The sequence below is a fragment of the Psittacula echo genome, assembly GCF_963264785.1.
Source record: "Psittacula echo genome assembly, chromosome: 24".
Classification (NCBI taxonomy): domain Eukaryota; kingdom Metazoa; phylum Chordata; class Aves; order Psittaciformes; family Psittacidae; genus Psittacula; species Psittacula echo.
In genome coordinates, this window is record NC_137759.1 from 1029491 (window position 1) to 1052353 (window position 22863).

Genomic DNA, 22863 nt, shown 5'->3' on the forward strand with positions numbered 1-22863 from the left:
CAACTTCCATGTCCATGAAGTGCATAGGGCTCTGTGGGCAGTGTCATGACTATGTCTTCTTCCACTTTTTCCTACAGAATTTTATGGCCCTACAGATGCTCAGCCAGAAGCACTTTCATCTGCCTCAGCGAACCTATTCAAGCCCAATAATGCTCCTGTTCAGACCCTGGTGACCTCTCAGCCGAGTCTGTTAAACATGCAAGATGATACCAGCAAAGAAGATGTAATTTTCTTCTAATTGTTTCCATTTGAAGATTGATCTTCTGACATAACTGTTTCAAGAACTCAGGCCCCAGCGTGCACCGTGACAGAGACCTGACATGGATGTCTTTCCATCCCTACCCCGTTACTACTAGCAAGGATCAGACCAGGATTACTGTTCTACTTTGTTGGCTTCTCTGCCAGCAGCTCAGAATGAGGGCACAGTAGTAATAATTGGCTTTTAAATTCTCCAAACATGGAAATGTATTGACACACGTGGCATGGGTGTATACATTTCAGAGCCTATTAAAATACGGACATGTATTGTAATGTGCTCTTTTTGGAGAACGTACTCTTTGTGGGCACCATATTGTAAATTGTTAGAGTTGATGTTGAACCACTCAGATTTTATGTAAAAAGTTTTAATTGTTGGCCCCAAAATGGCTGCAAATTTTTCAATCTGTTTTCACAGGTTCATGGTCAGTAATGGATTATGGTAATGGTGTCTTGATAACTAGTTCACTAACCAAGCCAGCCTCCTTACAGCCAGGCATGACCCACATCGTGATCCCACTCAGAGGAGTCAGACTAGCGTGTCTGTTCCTTTAGGGCATTCAGTGGAGCACGTGCTCAGTGGCCATGTACAGTGGAAGAGAGAAGGTAAGCTTCTAAACAGAGTCTTCAAGGGTCAGGAGCTCCACCTGCTTGTGGATGAGAAGGGCTAAATGTGTGAGAATGTACAACGGTAATGAAGAGTTGGACTAAATGCACATTTCACTGGCCGTGAGCTTGCATTGAGGTACCGGCTTCCTTGGAGACACTGGGAGAGAGCAGCGCAGGTTCCCAAGCAAAAGTCCTGTGTTGGTTCAGAATGAACTTAGAGGCTTGGATTTTGTTCTTTGCTGAAGACATGGACAAGAAGTGGTCGAATGCAGTAATTTATTGTCTTGTTTAATCCTGAGGTTTCTGCATCTTTTGTTTGTCTGTTAACTTGTTGGGACTTTACTCCAAGTACTAGAAGATATCAAAGCTGCTGTTACTGCAGAGACTTCTCTGCAGCCCTGTGTCAGGAATGAAGGGAATAAGAATGGTTTGGGTTTAAAAAAATAAAAATTAAAAATAAAAATTAAAAAGAGAAAAAAAATAAAATTAAAATTAAAAATTAAAAAGAGGAAAAAAAAATAAAAACAAAGAAACCAACTCTCAGCTAAACCTGCATTGGTTTAGCTGCTTCCAGCTAAACCAGCTTTGATACCTCTTGTTAAATGGGTCAGTTCTTAATCATGGAATGAATGGTGAGGACATTGTGTTCTGCTCAGAAGGCATTTCATTTCCCTTTGTAGTAATTTGCACAGTCATTTGGTTGTATTACTTCACTCTGTATCTCAGTTCTTCATTACGTGCATCACCTAAGGATGTGTATTCCAATATACGTTGGATGTGACTGGTCAGATACATTGTGCACGGGGGAGATTCTTTAATTACAGAATTAAAGAAATGGGTAGCTCAGAGCTTAAATCTGAGGTTAATACTTTTTAGAACATGATTGATAATGGGTTTTGTCCTATGTTGAATGTTGGTTTAAAGTGGTTTTCAGCCGCAGCGGATGGAATGCTGGTCAGTTCTCCATCCTGTGGAATGGCACTATGTCAGTCTCCTCAAATCATTGATGCTGTCTCAGTTGTGATGTTAAAAATGTGCTTTAAGGCTGTAACTTCATTTTGTTTGAGAGTTTAAAAATTATTTCAGTAGTTGCAGGGCAATAACACTGTACATTTTCAGCAGAAAATAGAGTTTATTTTCAAGTGATGATAATTTCGGTTATTGTCTTCAGGAAAGAAATTGAAAAATCCAAGTTTACTGGTCAGTGTGAGAGGAGAAAGAGAAGCAACGAGATCTTGAATCAGCCTTAGGGAACAAGCACTCCCTGCTGTAACACTTCTTGGGCTTAAGGGTCTTTTGCTTCGCTGAGTGATACTGGTATAAATGTGAAGCAGTGCCACTGAGTTCAGTGAGAGGAAACTCCAAACCGTCTGACTTGTTACCAGGCCTGGTGATAACTCCCCAACAAGTTATTACTCTGAAACTGGACACACTTCACTGTAATACCAAAGGGAAATCCTCAGCATTGTAGAATTTACACTATCTGGCTGGATTCGCAGCTAACAGTACGGGGAACGTTGTGATTTTTGTATTGCTGTGATATGATGTCGATGATGGTTAGAACATAGTTCTACCCTATATTCATTTATAGAATCATAGAATCAACTAGGTTGGAAAAAGACCTTGAAGATTATCAAGTCCAACCAGTAAAAGTCCATTCCTAAAAGCTAAGTTGGAATGGAGGGGAATTCTTCTTAATGTAACTTCTTGTCACGCCAGTGTGTAACCTCCAGCAGCTCTATATAGTCTATATATAGGACTGGCTCCAGGCATCTCTGATCCCGCCTCATTTCTCCTGTAAACATGCAGCAAAGAATGCACAGATTGTTTCCTCCTTTGTGCTGTGGTTTGGGCCACTCCTAGTGAAAACTCAATGCCCCCATTGCCTTAAATTACCAGGTTTTGAGGAGTTTTAGCCTAAAGCTGATTTGCAGCAGTGGAATAAACCAGCTCAACCAACGAGGGATGTCGCTGATTGGGTATTTGAGACTAATTTTTGGAAGCATTTATTTAATGCAATTTCTGCCTGTCCTGAAGTTTGGGAGTGTTCTGTGGACTGAAAGGGTTGTTTGGCTGCTTCCTTCTGTGCAGTGGGTGGTCAGCTACTGAGCAGTGACATCTAGGAAATAAAGCCTGCAGTGAGGGCTCATTCCTCGTAATGTTTTAACATAAACATAACTCTTTCAGTGCTCACTGTCAGAGTTACGGACCCAGGACTGTTACAGGCTGGGCTGTTGCTTCAGCACCCTGGAAGCTCCTTGGAATATGGGTCTGCAATGTGTAACTGCGAAATTACCTTAAAAGTCATCTGTCCTCAGCACACATGGCTGGCTGCAGCTAGCTTGAGGACAACTGTTTTCAACCTCAGCAGGGGCTGCATCTTTCACTTGGGTCAAAGTCAGCAAAGTGCCATAGCAGGTATGCATGTGGCTTCCCATTCGGTGCCATACCCAGCCTGGAGAAGGCTTTAGAATTAGCAAATGCTGTGATATGTCATTGATGCTGTGATACCAAATTGAGAGTGCAGAGCTTACCATAGCAGAGTGTGCTAAAATTGTTTGTCTAAAGCTGATGGAAACACGTGAAAGTTTATTCTTTAATTGCGTAATGGGTCATCTCCTCTGCAAAACTGAGTTGGTGAAGTTATTGAATCACTGCAGATGAGTGAACCAGTTTTGGACTCTTGTCCTCAAATCTCATTCCTAGGAAAATAACTCTTCTAGGCAAATCAGTTTGCGAAATACTGCTGCATCCTGAGCTAAGTAACGTGCTACTGGTCCTGAGTCATATCCTTCCCATCTGACTTTTTGATTACTTCAGATAAAAGTTTCCTTTCAAGTGATACCTGAGGATGAGACAGTTCAAGATTCTGTGCCTCCCAGGTGCCTTTTGGCTTCTTGCTGAGCTGGGGTGTGGAGGAAATGACAGCATGAGCTTTGAACTGCGGCTGCCTTTGCTTTGTGTCTCAGCCTTAAAACTCTGGTCATGTTTGTCATTTAATGTGGTAATGTTGCAATGTAGAGGCTGTTCCTGGGGGTCTGATTTTCAGCTTTCGCTCTGGTGTAAAGGAGGCTTCCTCTTTCCCTTCCCATCTAGAATATGGGCATTGCGTATTTCAGGCTGAGGATCCCTCCGTGCTCACTGTGTGTGTATTGTAAATGCTCTCCTAGTTTTTCCCTGTGCTCCCTGTGGATTGTCGTCGTGGCATGTCCCACAGCTTGAGCTCACTGATCATTTCCCAGTGCGAGGCAGAAGAATCGGTATTCCGCGCGATGCTTGCTCACAAGGTAGTAGCATTCCTGCAGATAGGAGTCATTCCAGATAATTTGCAGACAGTTTTGTTGTTCTGAGTGCTAGCTGATCCTGCATCCGTGGAACTTGGTGTTTGTTATTTGCATTTACAGTGAGAGTTGAAACTTAAGCTAGGAAAGGGTTAAAAATCCATGTTTTCTTTCCCTTCGACTTTCAACTCTGCAGAATAGGAGCTGAGGCTCCGCGGTGCTGCTCAGTGGAGTCCCTGTGTGTTGTGCCCCTGTGCAAGGAAACTTGGAGCATTTTGTTGTCTTCCCCAGCACTTCTTGCATTGGCAAGGAAAAGCAAACAGGTTCCACATGTGCTACCCCTGCCTGACCTTGCTGAAGAGGCGAAAGAAAAGCCTTTTCCCTGCTGTGTCTTTCGAGGCCAGACCCAACATCTTTGTACCCACTGGTGGCTCCGTCATTACCCATCGGTTCATCAAATGATGCTCTGGTTCAGAACATTCGTGCCATGTTTATAAATCAGTTTTTGTATATTTTTGTACCGAAAGCAATTGGAGCACTTTAGGAAAGTTCAGTTCAAATCCCATTTCTGTCGGTACCTGGAAAGGAATCTCTCATGTAAGCAGATCCTGTCAGCATAACCGCATCTCACTCAGAGCTCTGAACTCTTGATGCTCTTTAGTCTTAGGTCTGGTTTCTAGGCCCACCTTGCACTGTAAAGATTTAATAACTATGGTCCATGGTTAAATTGACCATTTTGTTGGGGAAGCGTTTGGTTTTGGTTTTTTTGGTAGGGTGTACACAGTGTAAATAATTCCTTTCCTGTTGATACTGCAGCAGCCACATCTTTGTAGTCTTTATTTCATTTGTAAAGTCGATGGCTCAGTGTTACTGTTCTGTTGAATTGTGCACTCATGATGAATTGTCAACTTGATCTTAGCACACCAAATGATGATTTTTACAATGATCGCAATGTTTCTCCACTGAAGGATTTCAGAGCTGCAATAGGACTGAAACCAACTTCTAGCAATAAAAAAGAACATTGAAAACTGCCTCTCTCTGTATATATTTATCATTATTCTCTTTGGACCAAAGATCAGAGCAGCAGCCACTTCTCACGTGCTTCTCATTTTCTATCCTGCACAGAAATAAGGTGCCAGATGAGCAAAGCTCCTGATGGTTTTCCAGAGGAGAGGAGGGAGCACAGGAGGTGTGAAGTGGAGGATATGAATAGCTGTGGTCCTTGCCAGCGAGGTAAGCTCCCTTGGGAAAAATCAGCTGGTCCCAGAATGTCTGAACTCCGTAAGAGTGAATGAACCCAACACGCTGCTTATATGACCATGTAGGCACTTTGCATGGTGCCAGGCTGAGGCATGCCTGGCTCTGTCCCAGGCAGTATCGGCTCCCATTTGGAACAAGGCAAACAGAAATAGAAACTTTCTCCCTCGTACTCATGCCAGTTTGGCAGCGCTGGCTCCCAGCACCATCCCAGCGCCTCCGGCTGGCGCAGCGCTTCCCAGCTCCACGGTTGTGTTTCCTGGTCAGATCCCCACTCATGGCCCAAATGCAGGAACCTCATCCTAGAGCTAGAACAGAGGCAAAACCAGGGGGAGAGGGGGAGAGCTGCGACTTGGAGCAGTGCTCTCCGAGGAAGAGGTGTGATTCTGAGCGGTGGAATCCTGCTCCATAGCACTGAGGAAAACCCTGAGCTGGTTTTGGGGCCGGTGCCAATGGTGCAGCGTGCCAGGCACTTGGCACAGCGATGCATCTTTGTGTCTATCCAAGCATCTTTGGAGGCCCTGTGTTCTTTGTGTGCCCGATGCAGTCGGATGCAGCCTGCGTTTTTAGTCTCCGGAGTATGGGTGACATCTGGGTTGCAGCATAAACTGGAACTCACTTGGGAAAACACAAGTTTTTCCCACTTTTCCCAGCAGTTGTAAATAATCACAGACTTTATGGGAAGTAACAGGCTGATGTGAGTGCGCTTTTGATGTGTTTGTGTCAGCTTTTGCCTGCGCTTCCTTTAAGAGCCTATTTCTTCCATCCGGTTCTGCCCTGCTCCATTCCCCAGCAGTGGAGCAGCCACTGGAGGTCCCTGTCTCTGTGCCCTGGCAGATCTGCGAGGCGAGCAGCTTCGTGTCCCCTTGCAGGCAGCAATGGAATCCAAGTGACTTCCTCTGGGACAGCTGAGAGGGACATTCCGGGACTGAAGTTCTTCCAGAGCACTGAGTTCAGTATCCAAATTGCATCCTCCCGCAGCCGTGATGGTGTGGCAAAGCAGCAGGAATTGTCTCCAGGAAGTCACAAGAGCCAGGATCAGGGAGATCCAGGGTTAACGTGGCCACAGGGCATCCCTGCAGCACAGATTCCCAATGGGAGCTGCCCAGAGCTCAGCAGGGGCAAGTTGAAACCTTGGGGCAGGATTTGCATCTCTTAGCGGTTGGGTGCTGCTGCAGGCACGGGTGTTCAAAGGCGTGTGGGTGTTTCTGTGTTAGCTTTGGGTTTGCAGACATTCCTTGGGTGACTGCAAACACCTCCCCTGTCACTGATAACGCTGCTGCTGTCTGAGAGAGGCGTTCTCTGGTGTTCACAGGCAGGGTGTGATTCCAGGACGGTGCCTTCAGAGCCCATAACTTGCTCCTACCGGTATCCCAGCAGCTCCGCCCTGCCTTATCTGGCTTTACGATCTGGAGCTAATTAACCTGAAACCCAAACCACTTTCTTTCTATGTGGATGACTCATTCTGAGGCCATAGGCAATGACCAGCTTTATGCTAAACCTCCCTCTTTCATGTGGGTGAGACGAGGCTGATGGTTCCCATACGTGCAGCTGAGATTCATTGGCAAGCCAGATGCTGGAGGACAAACATGCACAAAGGATGCTGGCTCCGTAGTGTGCTCTGACAGTGGGAATGCGCTGGTTTCTGCCTTTCCCTTTCCTCACCTCTGTGACTCAAATCCGGTTTGATTTCTCATCCCAGCCAGCCCAAGGCTCAGCAGATGAGGGATGCGGGGCCTGTCCTTGTGTGGTGCCTTCATTGTTTGCCGCTTCTGGGCCCGTGGGATCTGGCAGAGGATAAAAGCCAAACCCTCTCCTTGTGTGACACACGGCCCCTGGTGCTGGGACACTGCTGCACACAGAAGAGGCTCAAACAGGGCAGGGATTGCTTCATTCTGGAGCCCCACGTACACAGGAGCAGCACAATGTGGATGTGCCTCTTCCCATGTGCGAGCAGCGGCTGGCACTTCTTTGCTGCATGGGGCACAGTACAGTGCTCAGCCTGGAGCTATCCCAGACGCCTGCATGTCACCTGCAGATCTTTCAGGGGCTTTCAGGCAGGTGGATGTGTAATGTCCTTTTTGCCCCTTCCACAGCATCCGAAGTCATGGACAAAGTCACACTGTGATTTTCCTGGGCTGCCATGAATTGTCACTGTAGCAGCAGCGCATACTCCAGTGCCTTGATGGGTGCCTGGTGCGTATACTGCAGAGCATTGGAATGACCCATGGCCAATCTGAGCCAGAAAAGGGAATTTCTCAGTTATTCCTGTGCTGGTTTTTGCAGTTAACATCCCTGTGTATCCATAGCGGAGAAGGGAAAAAGGCTCTGTAATGCCTTGGCACTCCGGCAGCAGGGGATGCTCAGCAGAGAGCACCCACCAATGCAAGAAGCAGTATAGCTCTCTTCAAATCAATGCATACATGAGCATGTTGTGGCCAGGAGGGAGGTGGGTTAGCCTGATGATCTATTTCCCTGGCTTTGGTGGCTCATAGGCTTTGTGTGAGAAGAGGAATATCCCATGGGACAGCAATGTCATGCTTCGACTGCTCTGGCTTGGGGCCTTGCAGTGCCCATATGTGTTGCTTCTTCCAGATGTGGTTGTGGGCTGGGGTCTAGCTCCTGCAGCTGGAAGGGTGAGGCCACAAAGTGGGGTTCTGGGCTAGGAGGAGAGGCCTATGTTGAGGTTCTAAATGAATTCTATTCATTCATGGCTTTCTGTCCCAGTAAGCAAATGAACCCCCTACACCAAACTCACCTGCAGCCCACTTGGCCTCAACCCTCTGGCCCCAGCACCAAAGCAGCGAGTGGATCAATGCATGGAGATATCAAACTGGGAAAACAGGTCTGTTGGGATGACTCCAAGCATGCAGAAGGTGTCTAGATGGCCCCAGGGCTGCTCCCTGCTGTGCCGAGAGCTGGTTCCTGCAGGAGGAGGTGGGGCTGGAGGGACACCATGGGGCTCTCTGCCAGATGAAGGAGGATGAAAGCGATGAAAAGCAGCTCTGGCTTTGTTGCCAAGCAGTTGGGAGCCACTGTGGAGCAGCCAAGCCCAGGTGTGCTTGAAGTGCTGGTTCTCCTTGAGAGGTGTTGGGCTGCGAGTACAGCTTGAAACGAGGAAACAAATCAGAGATGCTCATAAAGGCGCAGGGCTCCCGGGACTGCTCGCTCCTATGGCTGCTGATGGCACGAGGGCGGCACAGGAGGCAGATGGACCTAGAAGCGACTTTGTCCCTGGTGCAAAAGGTGGATGTGGCTGGGAGCCAGCGTTTATTGCTTGGCAGCACAACTGAAGCAGCTGCTGCTCAAATGGCTGTGGATGAAACCTCTGCTCCCCTGCCTCGCTGAGCAAAGCTGGCCTTTGTCCAGTGCTCAGGATCAGCTGAGGGGATAACAAAGGGGAAGCAGCTCCAGGCTCTCTAACAGGGATGGAGATGCTTCCCTGCTGCCTTCTAGTCCCATGCTGTGACTTTCCTCTGGGCTGCAAGCTTGTTTGTGTACAAGGCATGGCCAAGCTGGGAGCTGCCCCATGCTCCAGCTGCTGGATCACAGAATCCCAGCCTGGTTTGTGTTGAAGGGCCCTTAAAGCTCCTCCAGTTCCAACCCCTGCCACGGGCAGGGACCCCTTCCACTGGAGCAGCTTGCTCCAAGCCCCTGTGTCCAACCTGGCCTTGAACACTGCCAGGGATGGGGCAGCCACAGCTTCTCTGGGCACCCTGTGCCAGCGCCTCAGCACCCTCACAGGGAAGAGCTTCTGCCTAAGAGCTCATCTCAGTCTCCCCTCTGGCAGGGTAAAGCCATTCCCCTTTGTCCTGTTCCTGCAGGCCCTTGTCAAAAGGCCTCTCTCCAGATCTAAGAGGTCTTTTCCAACCTAAATGTCCATTCTGCTGCCTGGGGTGCTCCAGGCTGGGTCTGCAGGGCAGGCTGTGGGCTCCTCTCCCCTGGAGCCCCGTTGGCCTCTGCACTGATGGAGAGGTGACAGAGTAAGGGCACATGAAAAAGGCCCAACCTGGGCCTGAAAATGACAGGGGCATCAGGAACCAGCATGGGGATGGAGTCAGTCCATCCGCTTCAGCCACCCGCAGCAGGGCAGCTCTCCCTCCCGGTCTTGCCAGTTCTTGCCTTTCCCAGTAGCTAGGAAGGGTTGTGACATTGATTTATGGAACTCTGGAACTGCACAATGGATCGCACCCAAACCCTGCTGCTGCGGTGAGACAGTTGCACCTTCCCTCTGACCCTGCTGATTCTTGTCTCCTACCTCCCACCCGTAACAGAGCCTTCCCTTCCCAACCACTGCTGCCATCGCCTGCAGCAGGGCCTGGAGCACGCAGCCCTCAGGGGCAGAAGCAGCAGCGCTTCCCTGCGTTCTGTTTGGCAGTGAGGAAACCCAGCTCCGCAGAGGATGCTGCCAGGTAAGGGCAGAGAACAGCTCAATCTTTGGAGCCTTAAATAGGTCTGTGCGCCCTTCAGAGCTAGAAGGCAGTACCGGAGCTTTCCCAAGTCCCGTATGACAAAGATAAGAGGAAGTCTGAGCCTGTGATGGCTGATGGAGGTTTGGACTCAAGTGGGGAACACTTTTCACTGTTTTCCTCAAGCGTGGCTGGGAAAACTCGCTCTTGAAGTACAAAGACAAGGGACACAGTGGGGTTTATTCAGGTTTATTGAAGCAGCTCCAGGCTGAGTAATAAACACACACAACTGCTCTATATTAACATAGAAAGTACACAACCAGCCCATGGGCAAAGCGCTGTCACGTGTTAAGACATCTGCAGGCAGCAGCACAGTCCAGAGCCTGCTGCCAGGGACGCAGGAGCTTCCTGAGTCCGTCCCAGTAACACTGAACCCAGAACATGCCTCTGGTGCCTGCTCTGAGCTCACACGAGTGAGGAGAAAGCTTGGACACCTTTTGCTGTTCCCCTTCCCCACTGGGAACAAAGGGGATTTACAGAAGCGGTTCAAAGCCAAAGGCCTGAGCCCTGCTGATGCCAAGGGGAGCCACGCAAGGGCTGGCATCCAGGTCAGGCTCACTGGGTAGGAGGAGGCTCCTGCTGCCCCTGCCTTCTGCCTGGAGCCTCGGGGAAGGGAGATGCTGGCAAAAGGAGGCGTGAAGCCTGTGAGAGCAGTGTGCAGCAGCCTCAAAGCCAACAGAGAAGGCTACTGCAGCGGTGTGATGGCTGCTCATTGCCCTCTGCACCCAAGAGTTTCCTATAGGTATCACAGGGTATTTAATCACGTTAAGGAAGCTCATTTGGGTAATAGATCTCTTGCAAGGGGGAAAGAAAAAGTCCTGCAGGGATCTGCGATTCTCTGGCATCTTTTCTGCCTTTAGAAAGGCTTCATTCCAGCTGCAGACTTTTAAAGAGTTAATGGCTGTGCTGCAGGAAAGAAATGGCATGAAGGGGACACAGGAGAATAATTAGAAGCAGAGAAACCCTGTGTTTATATGCAGACAGGGCTTGTCTTACAAACACAATTACCAACCATTCTGGGACTAAGTCCCAGCTATAATCTTGCTCTGGCACCAGCTCACGGCCCTCACGACCCGCAAGACATTTGGGTGCCACCAGCAGATTAACCACGGCACCAGGAGGAGGAGGAGGCTGTGCTAAAAGCAGCCTCCCATGGCACCGCTGGGTCTCTTGCAGCCAGCTCCAACTGAGGAGCTTTCTGCCCCAGGGATGACACCCAATCCTCCTCACAGAGAGCATTCCCCAGGAGCTTTGCATAGGCCAAGGCTCAGTGGAAGGGCTGGGATGCCAGGTTAAGTGTCTGTTAGGAACACAAATCTCCTCCCCGCAGCGTTCCAGCACCTAAAGAGACGTTTGTTCGCTCTCCTGCAGAGCTTTACATCAAACCACCAGCCTGGAAGCACGTTTCTGGAGCTGATGCTCTACAACAACTCCAGGCCCAGTCTGGTTCCGCACACATCTGCCCCTCCAGGTTCACCCCTTGGGCAGCACAGAGAAGAGCTCTGGGTTGATCCACAACTATTTACCTCCCAGGTCCTTCGCCACGCCGTGCCTCAGGCAGAGAGGTACTTCCAGGTGCTGATGAAGGCGGTGGGGATGAGGGAATAAGGCACCGTCGTGACGCTGCTCCACGTGTCGGAAGCTGGGTCGTAACAGTCCAGCGTCTTGCAGCGCTGAGCCCCGCAGTAGCCCCCCACCACGTACAGTCTGTTCCCGGACGTCACGGCGCGGCAGCTGATGCGCTTCGCGGTGACGTCCCCAAATTTGGACCACTGGAAGGTGTCGCTGTGGAAGCGGTAAGCGGAGCTGGCCGAGAACTCCGTGTCCCCGCCGATGACGATGATGTGGCCGCCCACCACGGCGGCGGCCGTGTACCGCCAGGGCTGCGGGCAGCTGGCGGGCACCGTCCAGCGGTTCTGGCCGGGGTCGAAGCACTGCACCTTGGGCAGCTTCTCCTGGTTGGCGCTGGTGCCGCCGAAGACAAACAGCTTCATCTTGGCTCCCACCACGGCGGCGTTGCTGACACCTTCGCGGAGAGGAGCCACCAAGGACCACTTGTCCAGCTGCGGGTCGTAGTGCTCCACCTGCTTGAGAGAGACGGACGGCGAGGCCGGGAAGGCACCGCTCCCTGCCGTGTGCCCCCCCACCACGTACAGGCAGTGGTCCAGCTCCGCGGAGCCGTGGCCAAACCGCGCCACCAGCATGGGAGCAGCTTTTGCCCACTCGTCGTGGAGGGTGTCGTAAACCCAGACGTCTTTGGAAGCGCCGTTCTCGGAGCCTTTGCCGCCGGTGATGTAGACCTTGCACCCGATGGCGCAGGCGCTGCACTCCTTCCGAGGGCTTGGGATGTCAGCGCGAGGGATGATCTCGCTGGTTTTATGATCCAGCATGTAAATCTTGTCGCACATGAAGGTCTGGCCCCCGAGCAGCAGCAGGGCCTGGCTGACCTTGCGGGGTCGAGCACAGCAGCCGGTCACCAGGCCATCGTTTTGCAGGATCCTCATTTTGCATCGGACGGCGTCAGCCACGATCTCCTCCCCCAGCTTGTGGCTGGTCACCAGCTTCTCGCAGGCCACTTGCTTCCGCAGGTAGGACTCGGGCAGAAGGGCCAGGCGGACAGAGCGCAGCAGCTCAGGCAGAACTTCGTGACGCCGGGGCAAATCGTACCGGATCCAACCTATAACAGCTTCATAGACCAATGTCTCATCCTCAACCTCCAGCTCCTCGCTCTCCACCAGCTCCAGCAGCTTGTCCTTGGGCAGTCGGAGGAAATCTTCAGTCTTGCAGAGCGAGGTGAAGTTGGCCAACGCCATCCTCCAGGACAGCTCCAGCAGCCGCTCGCAGCAGTGGGCATCGGACAGCAGCAGCATGTTCAGGCAATTCCCGGGGTAGAGATTCTTCTCCAGAAAGTCAGCCGAAGCATCCCGAATATCCTGGAACTGCAGCATGTCCCCAGCTTCCAGCAAGGACTCCGCGTTCTCCTCGTTAATCAGCACCCGCGCCGAGTAGGCATAGTCCAGCAGCAGCTCCAGCACCTCGGGGTGGAGGGAGTCGTGGAAGTTCACTTCAGCGTCTCTGCTCTCCTTCAGGCCCCCGCTGAACATAGCATCGAAGTAGCGGCTGCAGGAGGCCAGGACAGCCCGGTGGCAGTGGAAGGTCTGGTTCCCCGCACGCAGCACCACGTCGGTGAAGAGGTGCCGCTTGCGGAGCAGGTTGAGGTGGGTGAGGAGGCTGTCGGCGTGGCCCGGTTTGTGGAAGAGGTGGATGTTCATGGAGCCGGAGCTCGAGCGGGATTTCCGGTTCTCGTGGCTGCTCACGGACATGGTGCTGAGGCGGCTCCGCAAAGGGAAAACCGGAGGCAGCGCAGGAAGCACCGGGACCGGCGCGGGTGTAGCTGGGACCGCGCTAAGAGAGAGACCGGAGGGGAGGGGGGCGCGCCCCGCGCAGCCCGAAGCGGGCACCGGGCGGTCCCGGACCAAAGGCGGTTGCAGGGCACGGCCCCGGCGGGACCCGCGTAGCGCCGCGGTGGCGGTGACCGCTCCCGGTGCTGCCCGTCCCGCACCTCTGCTCCGCTCCCGCCGCCGCGCCCCGCCGCGTGGCCGCCCCGCCGCTGGCCCCGCCCCCCGGCAACGGAACAGCCAATCAGCGGCCGCAAGCGCTCTGCTCTCGCTCTTTTGTGAATGGGAGCCGGGGTCCGGTGTGCGCATGCGCCGCCCCTTTACCCCTGCGTGCCCGGTGGCAGCGTGTCCGGATGTGCCCCCCGAGCCCCGTTCTCCGCCCCGCAGCACCGCTCCCGCCCGCAGCAGGGCGCAGGAGGCGGTGCCTGGGACCCTCCTCAAGCCTTCTGCAGCCCTGGTGATGCCGTAACCCTTGAAGGGCCGGGAGATCCCGGCGGGGGTCGGCAGCTCTGCTGCCAACGGCCCTGAGATCTCGGCTTGCTGCTGCTGCCAAGGTCACTCCCGGACCCACCACCCATCCATCAACACTTAGGAAGCGTTTTCCGGAGTGGAGCAAAGCAGGAGCCGGGTTGGGCTGATGGCCGCAGCGGAAAAGAGGAAAAACACCCAAAAAAAGGGCAGTTTTGTGGGCGCAAGGGCTGCCAGTGCTGCCCTGGGTCGGTGGCTGCAGCCACCACAGGGGCTCGAGTGCTGTGTGCCAGTGCCACTGCTCCACAGAAACACACAGCGTTCGGAATGGCCACATTTTGCTTCATCTTTGCTTTCTCCTGCACTTCCAAATGCTCAGCATGGAAGCAGGAGAAGGAAATGCACTCGGAGCAGCTGAGAGGGGCCTTTCTCTAGGTTGAAATTGAAAGTGTGGTATAATTTTATTATTTTGGTATCAGAGATGTATTTGGGGTCTTTTAGATCTCCGTAGGTCCCACACTGAGCGGGAGAGGGTATCCAAGAGGACTGGCTTCATGAGGTTAAGGATCTGAAAAGAGAATGTGATTTCTTATTAACCCCACAAAACTGCAGCAGGAGCCACTGCAGGGTGACAGGAGCAGGCAGCAGCTGCAGCTGTCCCTGAGCAGAACCCAGGCACAAGATCTGCAGAGAAAAAAACCCCAAGGTTCTTCCAGTTTGTTCTGCCCCAAAAGCTGGGGATCTGACAGCAAACCGGGAGCGCAGTCAGGAAGGCGTCCTTGGGGTGCACTGCAGGGCGAAAGTGCAGATAAAGAGCAAGGACAGGGCTGAGGATAAGGAGTATCGAGTCCTCGCTCTGCCCTTTGGACACAGGCAGGAGAGTTTCACATGTCCATTCCAAAAGCAACACCACAAAGGAGGTCAGAGCTCCCGGCTGCAGGAGCAAGAGCTCCACACACACTAAAGCACAACTTTTTTCCAAGGGTGAATTTTCCTGCTGCTTCCTCAGGTGCTCCCAATTCTTTTGGTACAACAAAGGCTGGCAACCTGCAAGCTCCCACAGCACAAACGTTTCCTATTGCCCAGGCACCACTTGGAGCTTTCTAGAACCAGGTGAAAGAACATTTGCCCGGTTATCAGGACGGCAGGCTCACTCAAGGCCGACTTTGAAGCATTCATCTCGTTTATTGTTGGCACCACCTAGAAAAACAACAGTAAACCTCATCTTGGCATAGGTTTGATTGGTTCTTTGAACGGGGATTAATACATTGGCTGCTGCCGGAGCCTGGTGGAAGAGCTCCACCCGGTGGCAGTCCAGCAAGGCACGGCTGGAGGCTCGGAGCACCTTCTCCTTCACCCACAAAGTCCCAACTTCCAGTATTTCTCCTTAACGAACAACACGGACTCGAAGAAAGCCCCACACGGCTCCCGGTGGTTATTTCCTACCCTCTTGCCTCCAGAGAAACACAACCAACACAAAATAACCGCTGGCTCCTGTTTCTGCTGGGGGCAGCAGCAGTTCTGGGCTCAAACACTGCAATATCCGATGGAGAAACTCCCATGATTCAGGTCGCCTCCCAAGGCACCACGCTCAGGCTCACAGGATCCAGCTCTCAGAAGCTTTGTGTGACAGAATCATGGCTGGTTTCCCTCCTAATGCTGACTTTGTGCGCTTTTAAGTGACAGCGAAGACTGGAGGGCTGCGTTTGTCTTTTGGGATGGAGGATGGAAGGATGGAAGGTTTTTTCCCTGTTTTCCCTATTTTCCCAATCCTAGAAGATTTTTGATTTGTCAGAGGATTCACCTGAAAGATTTCTCAATAGAGTGATGACAACCATTAGCTGCAAACAACCCTCTCTGTAATAGACATCTTGATTACAATCCCAATTACAGCATGGGTGAAATCACAATCATTGCCTCCCAGGAGAGTTAAAGTGCACCCTGCCTCACCAAAGGCATCTTCACCAGGTAAAAATTGGGCTCCTAAAGCTTAATGATGGTTTAGGCAGCTTCAGAATTCCCTCCTCTAGAGGCCTGGTAGATACCTATCAGGGAAGATACAGTCCCCAGGAGACCAACTAACCACGGAGGAAACCTTCCAGCCCACAGGAATCCTGGCGGCAGCCAATGGATTGCGTTGGAGAGATCTGCCACTTGTGCAAGGATGCTCAGAACTTCAGCCTTCACTTGGGCTTTCGCTTCCTTCTGACTCTGAGGCGAAGATGTCCTGTTGGAAGCAAAAGTAACGTGAGTGATAGCCCATCATGTATTAACAATTAGCGACAGCTCACAAATAAGAACAGGTAGAGCTGTGTTAAATGAGCTGGATATCCAAGGAGGGCAATCATACCCCTTGTGCTGCCTCAGCTTTCTTAACTGGCACAAGACTCTGAGGGATCTGAAAACAAGACAACAGAGTTATCTCCCCTATAGCAAAGGGGAGGGGGGTTTTCTCAACATGAACTGTATCCGTGAGGAAGAGCGCCCTTCTGCTGCCTGGAGAGCCATTCATTTTATCCCGATTAAACACAGAATCATAGAACAGCAGCTTGGAAGGGAATTCAAAGACCATCTGGTCCAACCTCTCTAGGCAAAGCATGACCCAGAGTAGATGGCCCATCACCAGGTCAAATCTTAGCACTGGGGAGTCCCCCATTTCTCTGGGGAGATCATTCCAATGGCTGATTGTTCTCATGATGAAAATCTTTCCTCTTGTGTCCAGCCAGGGTCTCCTTAAGGGTAACTTGCACCCATTACCCCTTGTCCTTTCCATGTGACTCCTTGTAAAAAGGGAGTTTCCATTGTCTTTGTAGCCATGCTAACTGCAGGAACATGGTGATAAGGTCTTCCCTGATCCTTCTTTTCCCAAGGCTAAACAGACTCACCTCTCTCAGCCTTTCAGCACATGCCTGCCCTGTGCTTGGATCATCGTTGTGGCCCTTCTCCAGCCCATCCACATCTTTCTTTGGTATCGCAGGGACCAAACCTGAGCCCACTATTCCAGGAGCGGCCTGACATGCGTCGAGTAGGGTGGGACACGCTCCATTCCCTGCCCATCTCCTTCCCCCCGCATCCCACCTTACCGCAGGATACCCAGCAGCAGGGACAATGCCCAGAGCCCCATGCTCAGGGTCCACCACTTCTGAGCACGGGTGCGGATGATGCCGGCGTCGGCGGCCCACGCGACGTGCTCGCAGGGGTAGTACAGCTGGTTGGCCACGTTGCAGAGCACCGACAGCGCCCGCACCAGCCCGTCCTCGTCCTGTGGGGAGCACGGCGGGGGGACACGCACTGGCTCCTGCGGTGGGGCCCGGGGGGAAGGGGGCCGCTCCACCCCGCGCTCACCTTGGGGCCCAGCCCGTAGCCGCAGCTGTAGCGGAGCATGGCGAGGTCATCGAAGAGGCGCAGCGCCGTGCGGCAGGCGCTCAGCTCGGCAGACACGGCCAGCAGGCTCCCGGGCAGGCCGGACGGGGAGGCCTGCGGCCCGGCCAGCGCCCCGCCCGCCAGCTGACAGCCATAGCAGAGCGCACGGACCTGCGGCGAGGGGGGCAGAGCCCGGTGAGGGGCAGAGCCCGGTGAGGGCCCCGCCGCTCCCGGCTCTCCCTCACTCACCGCCCGGTCGCGGCCCCGGTGGGTCTCCAACGCAGCGACCAGGCCGCTGAAGGCACTCGCCGCCATAGCAACGCTTCCGGGATGTGACGTCACGGCGCGGGGCTCGCCGGGAAGCCGTCGCTATGGAGACGCGGCCCGGTTGCGGGCCGAGGCATTGCCGCTATGGCGGCCTGCGCGGTGCCGGTGATCCCCGCGCCCCTCACGGGCCCTGCCTCCCTGAAGGCGACCCATGTCCGGCTGGGGGATGAGCGCTGGGCGCCGGGCAGCGCCTGGAAGTCGCTTTCTCACACCCGCTTCCCCCCGCACTTTGGGGTTCACAGGCGGCCTCCGGCCCCGCTGCCCTGCAGCGGGCAGGTGCTGGGCTCGGCCGGGGACGGCCTCGGGGAGACCCGCTCGGAGACTCGCCGGGCGTTTCCCGAGCGGCCCCTGCGGCCCTCGGCCCCGTTTGTGCCCCCAAAGCCGGGGGTCCGCATGCACACGGACCCCCGCGTCTGCGTCCTCACCTCAGAGACAAGGGAGTGCTTCTGTCCCCAGCCCGCCGCGAGGAGAGCCCCCGTGCCCACGGGCAGGGGACGGGAGGACAACGTTCCCTGCGGAGACAGGGAGAAAATCAGGCTCCTTCCATCCATCTACACCTTCTCGTACCCGGTGCATGAGGTCCAGCCTGCTGCCAGGCCATGGCACTCACGCAGGAGTAAGCTGCTGTACCCCGGTGCTGCACAGGCTTCCTGGGGGTCCGGTGCCTTGGCTCAGAGTCATACCGTATTGGGCTGGTTTGCTTTCTCTTTTAATCGCTGAGTAAATCAATCTGATACTCATCGAACAGGGTGACAGCATTCACTAGAGCCACTCGCCTGCCAAGCTCGGGCTGCAAAGCCTTTCTTTACACTTGCTGCATCCTCAGATGCTGCAGGATTCACACCAGAGCTGCATCACTTCTGAGGTGCCACATCCACGTGCTGCAGTGTTGTGGCTCTCCTTATTGCAGCCTGGTGTCAGTTACTTTGCCATTTCATTATCCGAAATAAATTCAGTTGTACTAAAATGCTACAAGAGCAGCTGCCTCAAGGCTGCAGTTTCAATAGCATTAATACTTCCTATATAAAATAGCACCATTGCCCCTTCTGTCTGTTTGGCAGGATGTGATCCCACTATTAAAGGGGATGGACAGTCCTATTACCACACTTCTTATCAAGCACAGTTTACGGGTGAATGGAGTCCACCTGCAAAGCCAAGTGAAAAGGTAACAGCACGATTCTGGGGAGGACCAAGACACAGTTAAAGGACAGCAAGTTCTCACATTGAATTCTGTCCTGAAAGGGGTGGGATCTGTGCAAGTGGAAACCAGATGGATGGAAAGACAGCAAGGAAGGGGAAGGGGAAGTTCAACAAGGCCAAGTGCAAGGTTCTGTATCTCTGTTGGCTTCCCTTCAGCACACATCTATTAAATTTGGGGATCCCAGAATCAGTGGATCTATGAGTGAGCAGAAGCATGCCTACAGTGCCTCAGACAAAAGGACACACAGGTATCAGATGGAGAACCTAGTGGGCATTCTCAGGAACCGGTCCTTCTGATGAACACTGCTGTTTAAGCATCTCCTATCTGATCTCTTGCAGAGCCTACGACAAGGAACATGCTGCCTCCCAGATCCAGCACACAAACGTGCAGCTGGGGGATGGTTGTACCAGATTCTCCACCTCAACATCCAAGCAGTTCCCAGTATACGATATAGGTAAGGCAAGTCTGTGACTCAGAGTCAACTGTCAGTTGTTCAGAGACTGGAGTGCTCTGACACCCTTCACTCTTGCTTTTACCAGAGCCTGTAACTATGGTCCACCCAAACCAGTATGCCTCATCCATCCCCAGAGGTGATGAAGACCCTGAAAGAAATCGAGCGTTGGCAAGCACTACTACTACACAACTCTCCTACCCAGAGGTCTGTTCCCAGCTTTGCTGTGCAGGTGTTTCTCTGTTGGAGAGCCTCTCTTCTTTTATGTACACTACTCTGGCACCTAAAGCCAATGCTGTTGTTCCTTCTCCCTTCCCTGCACAGCCTGTCTCTGTTAAAGCAGCTCTTGTGTTCCCAGCCTGACTGCAGGAACCTCCCTGCCAAGCCTGACCTGCTGCTTCACAAACATCCAACCAAGCTCTGCCTGGGAGATGAGCATCCAAGCTCCCGTTTGTTCAGCACAACGCAGCAGTTGGACTATCAGCCACCCCAGCAGAGCGAGAGAGTGATGGCAGACAGCAGGAGCCACCGAGAGAGCCACATCCCCTTCAACTACCACAGTAAGGCTATGTTGCTCAGACTGTTGTGGTGCCAGATGAAGCCTGCTGAGTTTCTCCTTGCTCTGTACAAGGGATGGCAATGTATCTTGAGTTGGAGATGGCAGGAAGGCACTGGTGCAGCAACATGCCTTTAGTAAAATGAGAGTGTCACCCCCAAACCAGGCAGACCCTTTCTACACGTGTTTTTAGAAGTTGTTTTGTATTTGTATGTGGGAGGAAGGAGGGGATTTCTGTGTTTATGCAACCTCAGGAGGGGATGTGGGTAGAGCTGGTCATGGTCATTATCAAAATCCTCTGACTTTGCCTCCTCTTTCAGATGGCCAGTACTCTGCAGCAGAGAGGTCCCTTCATGCCAAGTATCTGGGTTTAAGCCATTTGTTTTACTAAATGTGGAATGGATCACAGTTGAATTGATCTTTTCCTTGGCCCCAAGCTTCTGGAGCAGCTCCACAACTAGCATGGAGTGCTATGGAGTGATATTCCTATAACTGCCATCTGAATTTCTTCACTTACCTCCTCACCTTGACAATTGTTTTCTGTCTGGGCAAAAGTGTTCAGCCAAGTGCTGAGAGCAGAGCCTGTCTTTTCCTGTCATTAATGAGATGCATGCAGGTCTGTGACTGCAAGTCAAACTGCAAAGCTTTTCTGATATTGCCTCCTAACTTACTGGCCTGAATTTAATTTTCATTTCAATTCCATCTATCAGCAAATGAATGTTCTGTCACAACCATGAAGGCCACACTGGTTCCACACAGACAGCAGAAACAACGACCCTCTGAAGAGATGCTACAGCAGGTACAGCCTTAAAAGCCTTGGGTTTACCATAGGTGGCTTGGGGAAGCAGGTTTATACCAAGCAAAGCTATAGCCTCCCCACTAACATCACCAGTTTCTATGTGTGCACTTGTGCTACTTGAGCTGGGACAGCCATGCATCAAATCCTGTCTGCTTCCAGCCTCAAGTAAAAGTTCTGTGGGAAGCAGAGTTGCAGATGAGACAAGTCTTTGAAGGGAGAGGAAGGACAGGCAGCCAAATCCCTAAGCCAGGGCATGTTGGAGGGAGGGGGAAGGTGCTTCTGGTCCCCCACAGAGGGTCAGAGGAGGAAAATCAACATAGCTAGAGGTGTCCAGCTGGGGTAAATATCTCTTTGCACTACTAGCAGAGAACACTGTGCCTCTGCGAGAGAGAGGATGCAGGTAGGCACAGACTGCAGCTGCCCAGGGGAGTGACCCTTCAGGTACCAGTATGGGGCTCAGATGTTGAGGCTGCCAAGTTCTATGTGACCACCTGCCTCTTCCCCAACCCTGTCCCCCTGTGCTGAAAGCTCTTTCCTCTCCTCAGATCAAATACTCACACCTGGGGCTACCCTGGAGGGCACAGGACCTCTTCAGGACTGAGCAAAAAGATCAGTTCACGCCCAAGTTCAGAGCCCCAGGAGACATCCAAAAGGCAAACTTCCAAGTGAGCTGCATCCCCCTGGGGACCCTGAAAAGATACTGTCCCCAGAGGAAGGTGCACTTTGCTCCATAATGTTCTCCCTTCTTCAGTGACCATCCAGAACATGCTGCTCTGTGGACTGCCTACACACTGTGTAACCTCTTAGCCATCCTGGTGCTCCTCTCTTGGCCCATCTGTGTGTTATTACAGGGAGCTTTTATTTCTCAAACTGAATGAGGACACAAGAAGGTGTTGTGACAGCAAGAATAAACACTGGGAGATTAACCCAAAGATGTGCGTGACATCTCTCTGCATTGCAAGACCCACCAAATGCCTCTAGGTAGGTGGGGTGATGGGAAGCTCAGAGAAAGGGCAAGAGATCAGCAGCAGAGTAAGAGGCACTGTCAGGGCTGCGTGTGTGCTGGAATATTCCCTTAGGAGCTGTTTGGATTTTGGTGTCAAGGCTGAAACCAAAGGTCAGTGAACAGCAGGGCAGACAGACAGCTCTCCCCAGCTTAGGATGAGCTGTTTTTCTGCAGGCAAGCCATGTATTTTTGATGAGTTACTAACTCATGTAGGTTTCTTGAATGCTGAGCTTGCACTAACTCTGTTTGGGACATGGTATTATACAAAGGGATGTGTGGGGGGTGGCCAGCCCCATACCTTTGGGGGCCAAGGAGCAGGGTCAGCTGCTGCCTTGTCACAGCTGCCACTTCTCAAACTCTCCTCAGCTTTTTAGTGCAGGTGAGATTGATTCGCATATGCTGTTGAGCCAGCACCAAAGCCTTTGAGCATGGGTGTCCAAACTGTTTCCAGTTGCTGCAGTTTGTGTGTGAGCAGTGGCTGGGCCCAACAGCCCATGTACTTTCCTCTTGCGATTTGACTGTCTCTCATGACATGGATAGGCTTTGCTCCACATACTCAAGTCTTGAAAACACACACAGGCACCTCGCTCAGGATCTTACAGAATCATAGAATAGTTACAGTTGGAAAGAACCTTAAGACCAACTTGTTCCAGCCCCCCTGCCATGGGCAGGGACACCCCACACTAAACCATGGCACCCAAGGCTCCGTCCAACCTGGCCTTGAACACTGCCAGGGATGGGCATTCATTACTTCCCTGGGCAACCCATTCCAGTGCCTCACCACCATCACAGTAAAGAATTTCTTCCTTATATCCAATCTAAACTTCCCCTGTTTCAGTTTGAATCCGTTACCCCTTGTCCTGTCACTACAGTCCCTGATGAAGAGTCCATCCCCAGCATCCTTGTAGGCCCCCTTCAGATACTGGAAGGCTGCTCTGAGGTCTCCACGCAGCCTTTCTTCTCCAGGCTGAACAGCCCCAACTTCGATTCGAACACCTAGATTGTATGTTTGGTGTAGTAACAGGAACTGGCATCTGCTACAAGTCTGCCCTGCTACTTCTATGTGATCCTGAGATGTTGCTGCCACCTGTGCTACCGCAGAAACAGCCACGGTTCACGGGGCATAGATAGTGAACCCCACCCCTTGGTGGAACCCACTGGCTGGGAGGGCCCTGTGGTTATTCACTTCCTTGCTCACGCCGGTTCTGGTAGAACTTCAGACACAGAAAGTAAACCTGGCCTTTGGGGGAAGGGCCTTTTGCTTTCTAAACACCTCTCCCACCCTTTCCAGCAACTGCCCAGGAATGCCTGAACTGGGAAGGCCAAGCGTTTCTTGATCCCCAGTCTTTGATTCCTCCAACTGCGTGAAATCTGCCAGCACGGCTGGTAGTGTGTGACCCTCCTCCCTGCTGACGGAGCCACC

At 52.4% G+C, this 22863-nt stretch overlaps 3 protein-coding genes and 1 pseudogene across 12 annotated transcripts in view; 2 read left to right on the forward strand and 2 right to left on the reverse strand.

The window, feature by feature from the left end:
* The window catches only part of ARHGEF18 (Rho/Rac guanine nucleotide exchange factor 18), a 44776-nt gene extending 39606 nt beyond the window's left edge, over positions 1-5170 (forward strand). For both annotated transcript variants that reach the window (XM_080633936.1, XM_080633937.1), the window contains exon 29: positions 78-5170. In XM_080633936.1, the coding sequence (XP_080490062.1) occupies positions 78-238 (161 nt within the window). In that variant the 3' untranslated portion in view covers positions 239-5170. The remainder of the gene's footprint in view (positions 1-77) is intronic.
* Positions 5171-10053: 4883 nt separating this feature from the next.
* On the reverse strand, positions 10054-13597 carry LOC308229761 (ectoderm-neural cortex protein 1 pseudogene; annotated as a pseudogene). The gene has a single exon. The product of its transcript is annotated as an ectoderm-neural cortex protein 1 pseudogene (transcript).
* Positions 13598-14169: 572 nt separating this feature from the next.
* Positions 14170-17457, reverse strand: PEX11G (peroxisomal biogenesis factor 11 gamma). 4 transcript variants are annotated; one of them, XM_080634028.1, is made up of 6 exons: positions 17350-17457; positions 17083-17271; positions 16821-16999; positions 16088-16135; positions 15783-15964; positions 14312-14937 (listed from the first exon to the last, which is right to left on the reverse strand). In XM_080634028.1, exons 1-6 carry the CDS (start codon positions 17413-17415, stop codon positions 14888-14890), a joined length of 714 nt encoding a protein of 237 aa, XP_080490154.1. In that variant the 5' UTR covers positions 17416-17457; the 3' UTR covers positions 14312-14887. The 4 variants fall into 4 exon arrangements, with proteins under 4 accessions (XP_080490153.1, XP_080490154.1, XP_080490152.1 ...); XM_080634027.1 differs by lacking the exon at positions 14312-14937 and adding an exon at positions 14170-14305 and having other exon boundaries at positions 17083-17441; XM_080634026.1 differs by having other exon boundaries at positions 17083-17442.
* SAXO5 (stabilizer of axonemal microtubules 5) lies at positions 17441-22846 on the forward strand. Of its 5 annotated transcripts, none has more exons than XM_080634019.1 (9): positions 17442-18043; positions 18489-18592; positions 18670-18875; positions 18967-19082; positions 19168-19286; positions 19438-19639; positions 20346-20434; positions 20980-21415; positions 22732-22846. In XM_080634019.1, exons 1-8 carry the CDS (start codon positions 17512-17514, stop codon positions 21166-21168), a joined length of 1557 nt encoding a protein of 518 aa, XP_080490145.1. In that variant the 5' UTR covers positions 17442-17511; the 3' UTR covers positions 21169-21415; positions 22732-22846. The 5 variants fall into 5 exon arrangements, with proteins under 5 accessions (XP_080490149.1, XP_080490145.1, XP_080490147.1 ...); XM_080634021.1 differs by having other exon boundaries at positions 20980-21551; positions 22732-22845; XM_080634022.1 differs by having other exon boundaries at positions 17443-18043; positions 18784-18875.
* The last annotated feature ends 17 nt before the right edge of the window (positions 22847-22863 follow it).

Excerpts from the sequence above, each read along its gene's own strand:
- PEX11G (XM_080634026.1), bottom strand. The coding sequence starts at position 17,415 with ATGGCGGCGAGTGCCTTCAGCGGCCTGGTCGCTGCGTTGGAGACCCAC. Across the intron at positions 15,965-16,087 it reads AAGCTGAGGCAGCACAAGGG|GACATCTTCGCCTCAGAGTC; the intron begins GTATGATTGCCC and ends TGCTTCCAACAG. Across the intron at positions 14,938-15,782 it reads GACTGTATCTTCCCTGATAG|GTGGTGCCAACAATAAACGA; the intron begins GTATCTACCAGG and ends TTGTTTTTCTAG.
- SAXO5 (XM_080634019.1), top strand. The coding sequence starts at position 17,512 with ATGGCGGCCTGCGCGGTGCCGGTGATCCCCGCGCCCCTCACGGGCCCT. Across the intron at positions 19,083-19,167 it reads GTTCCCAGTATACGATATAG|AGCCTGTAACTATGGTCCAC; the intron begins GTAAGGCAAGTC and ends TGCTTTTACCAG. Across the intron at positions 20,435-20,979 it reads CTGAAGAGATGCTACAGCAG|ATCAAATACTCACACCTGGG; the intron begins GTACAGCCTTAA and ends TCCTCTCCTCAG.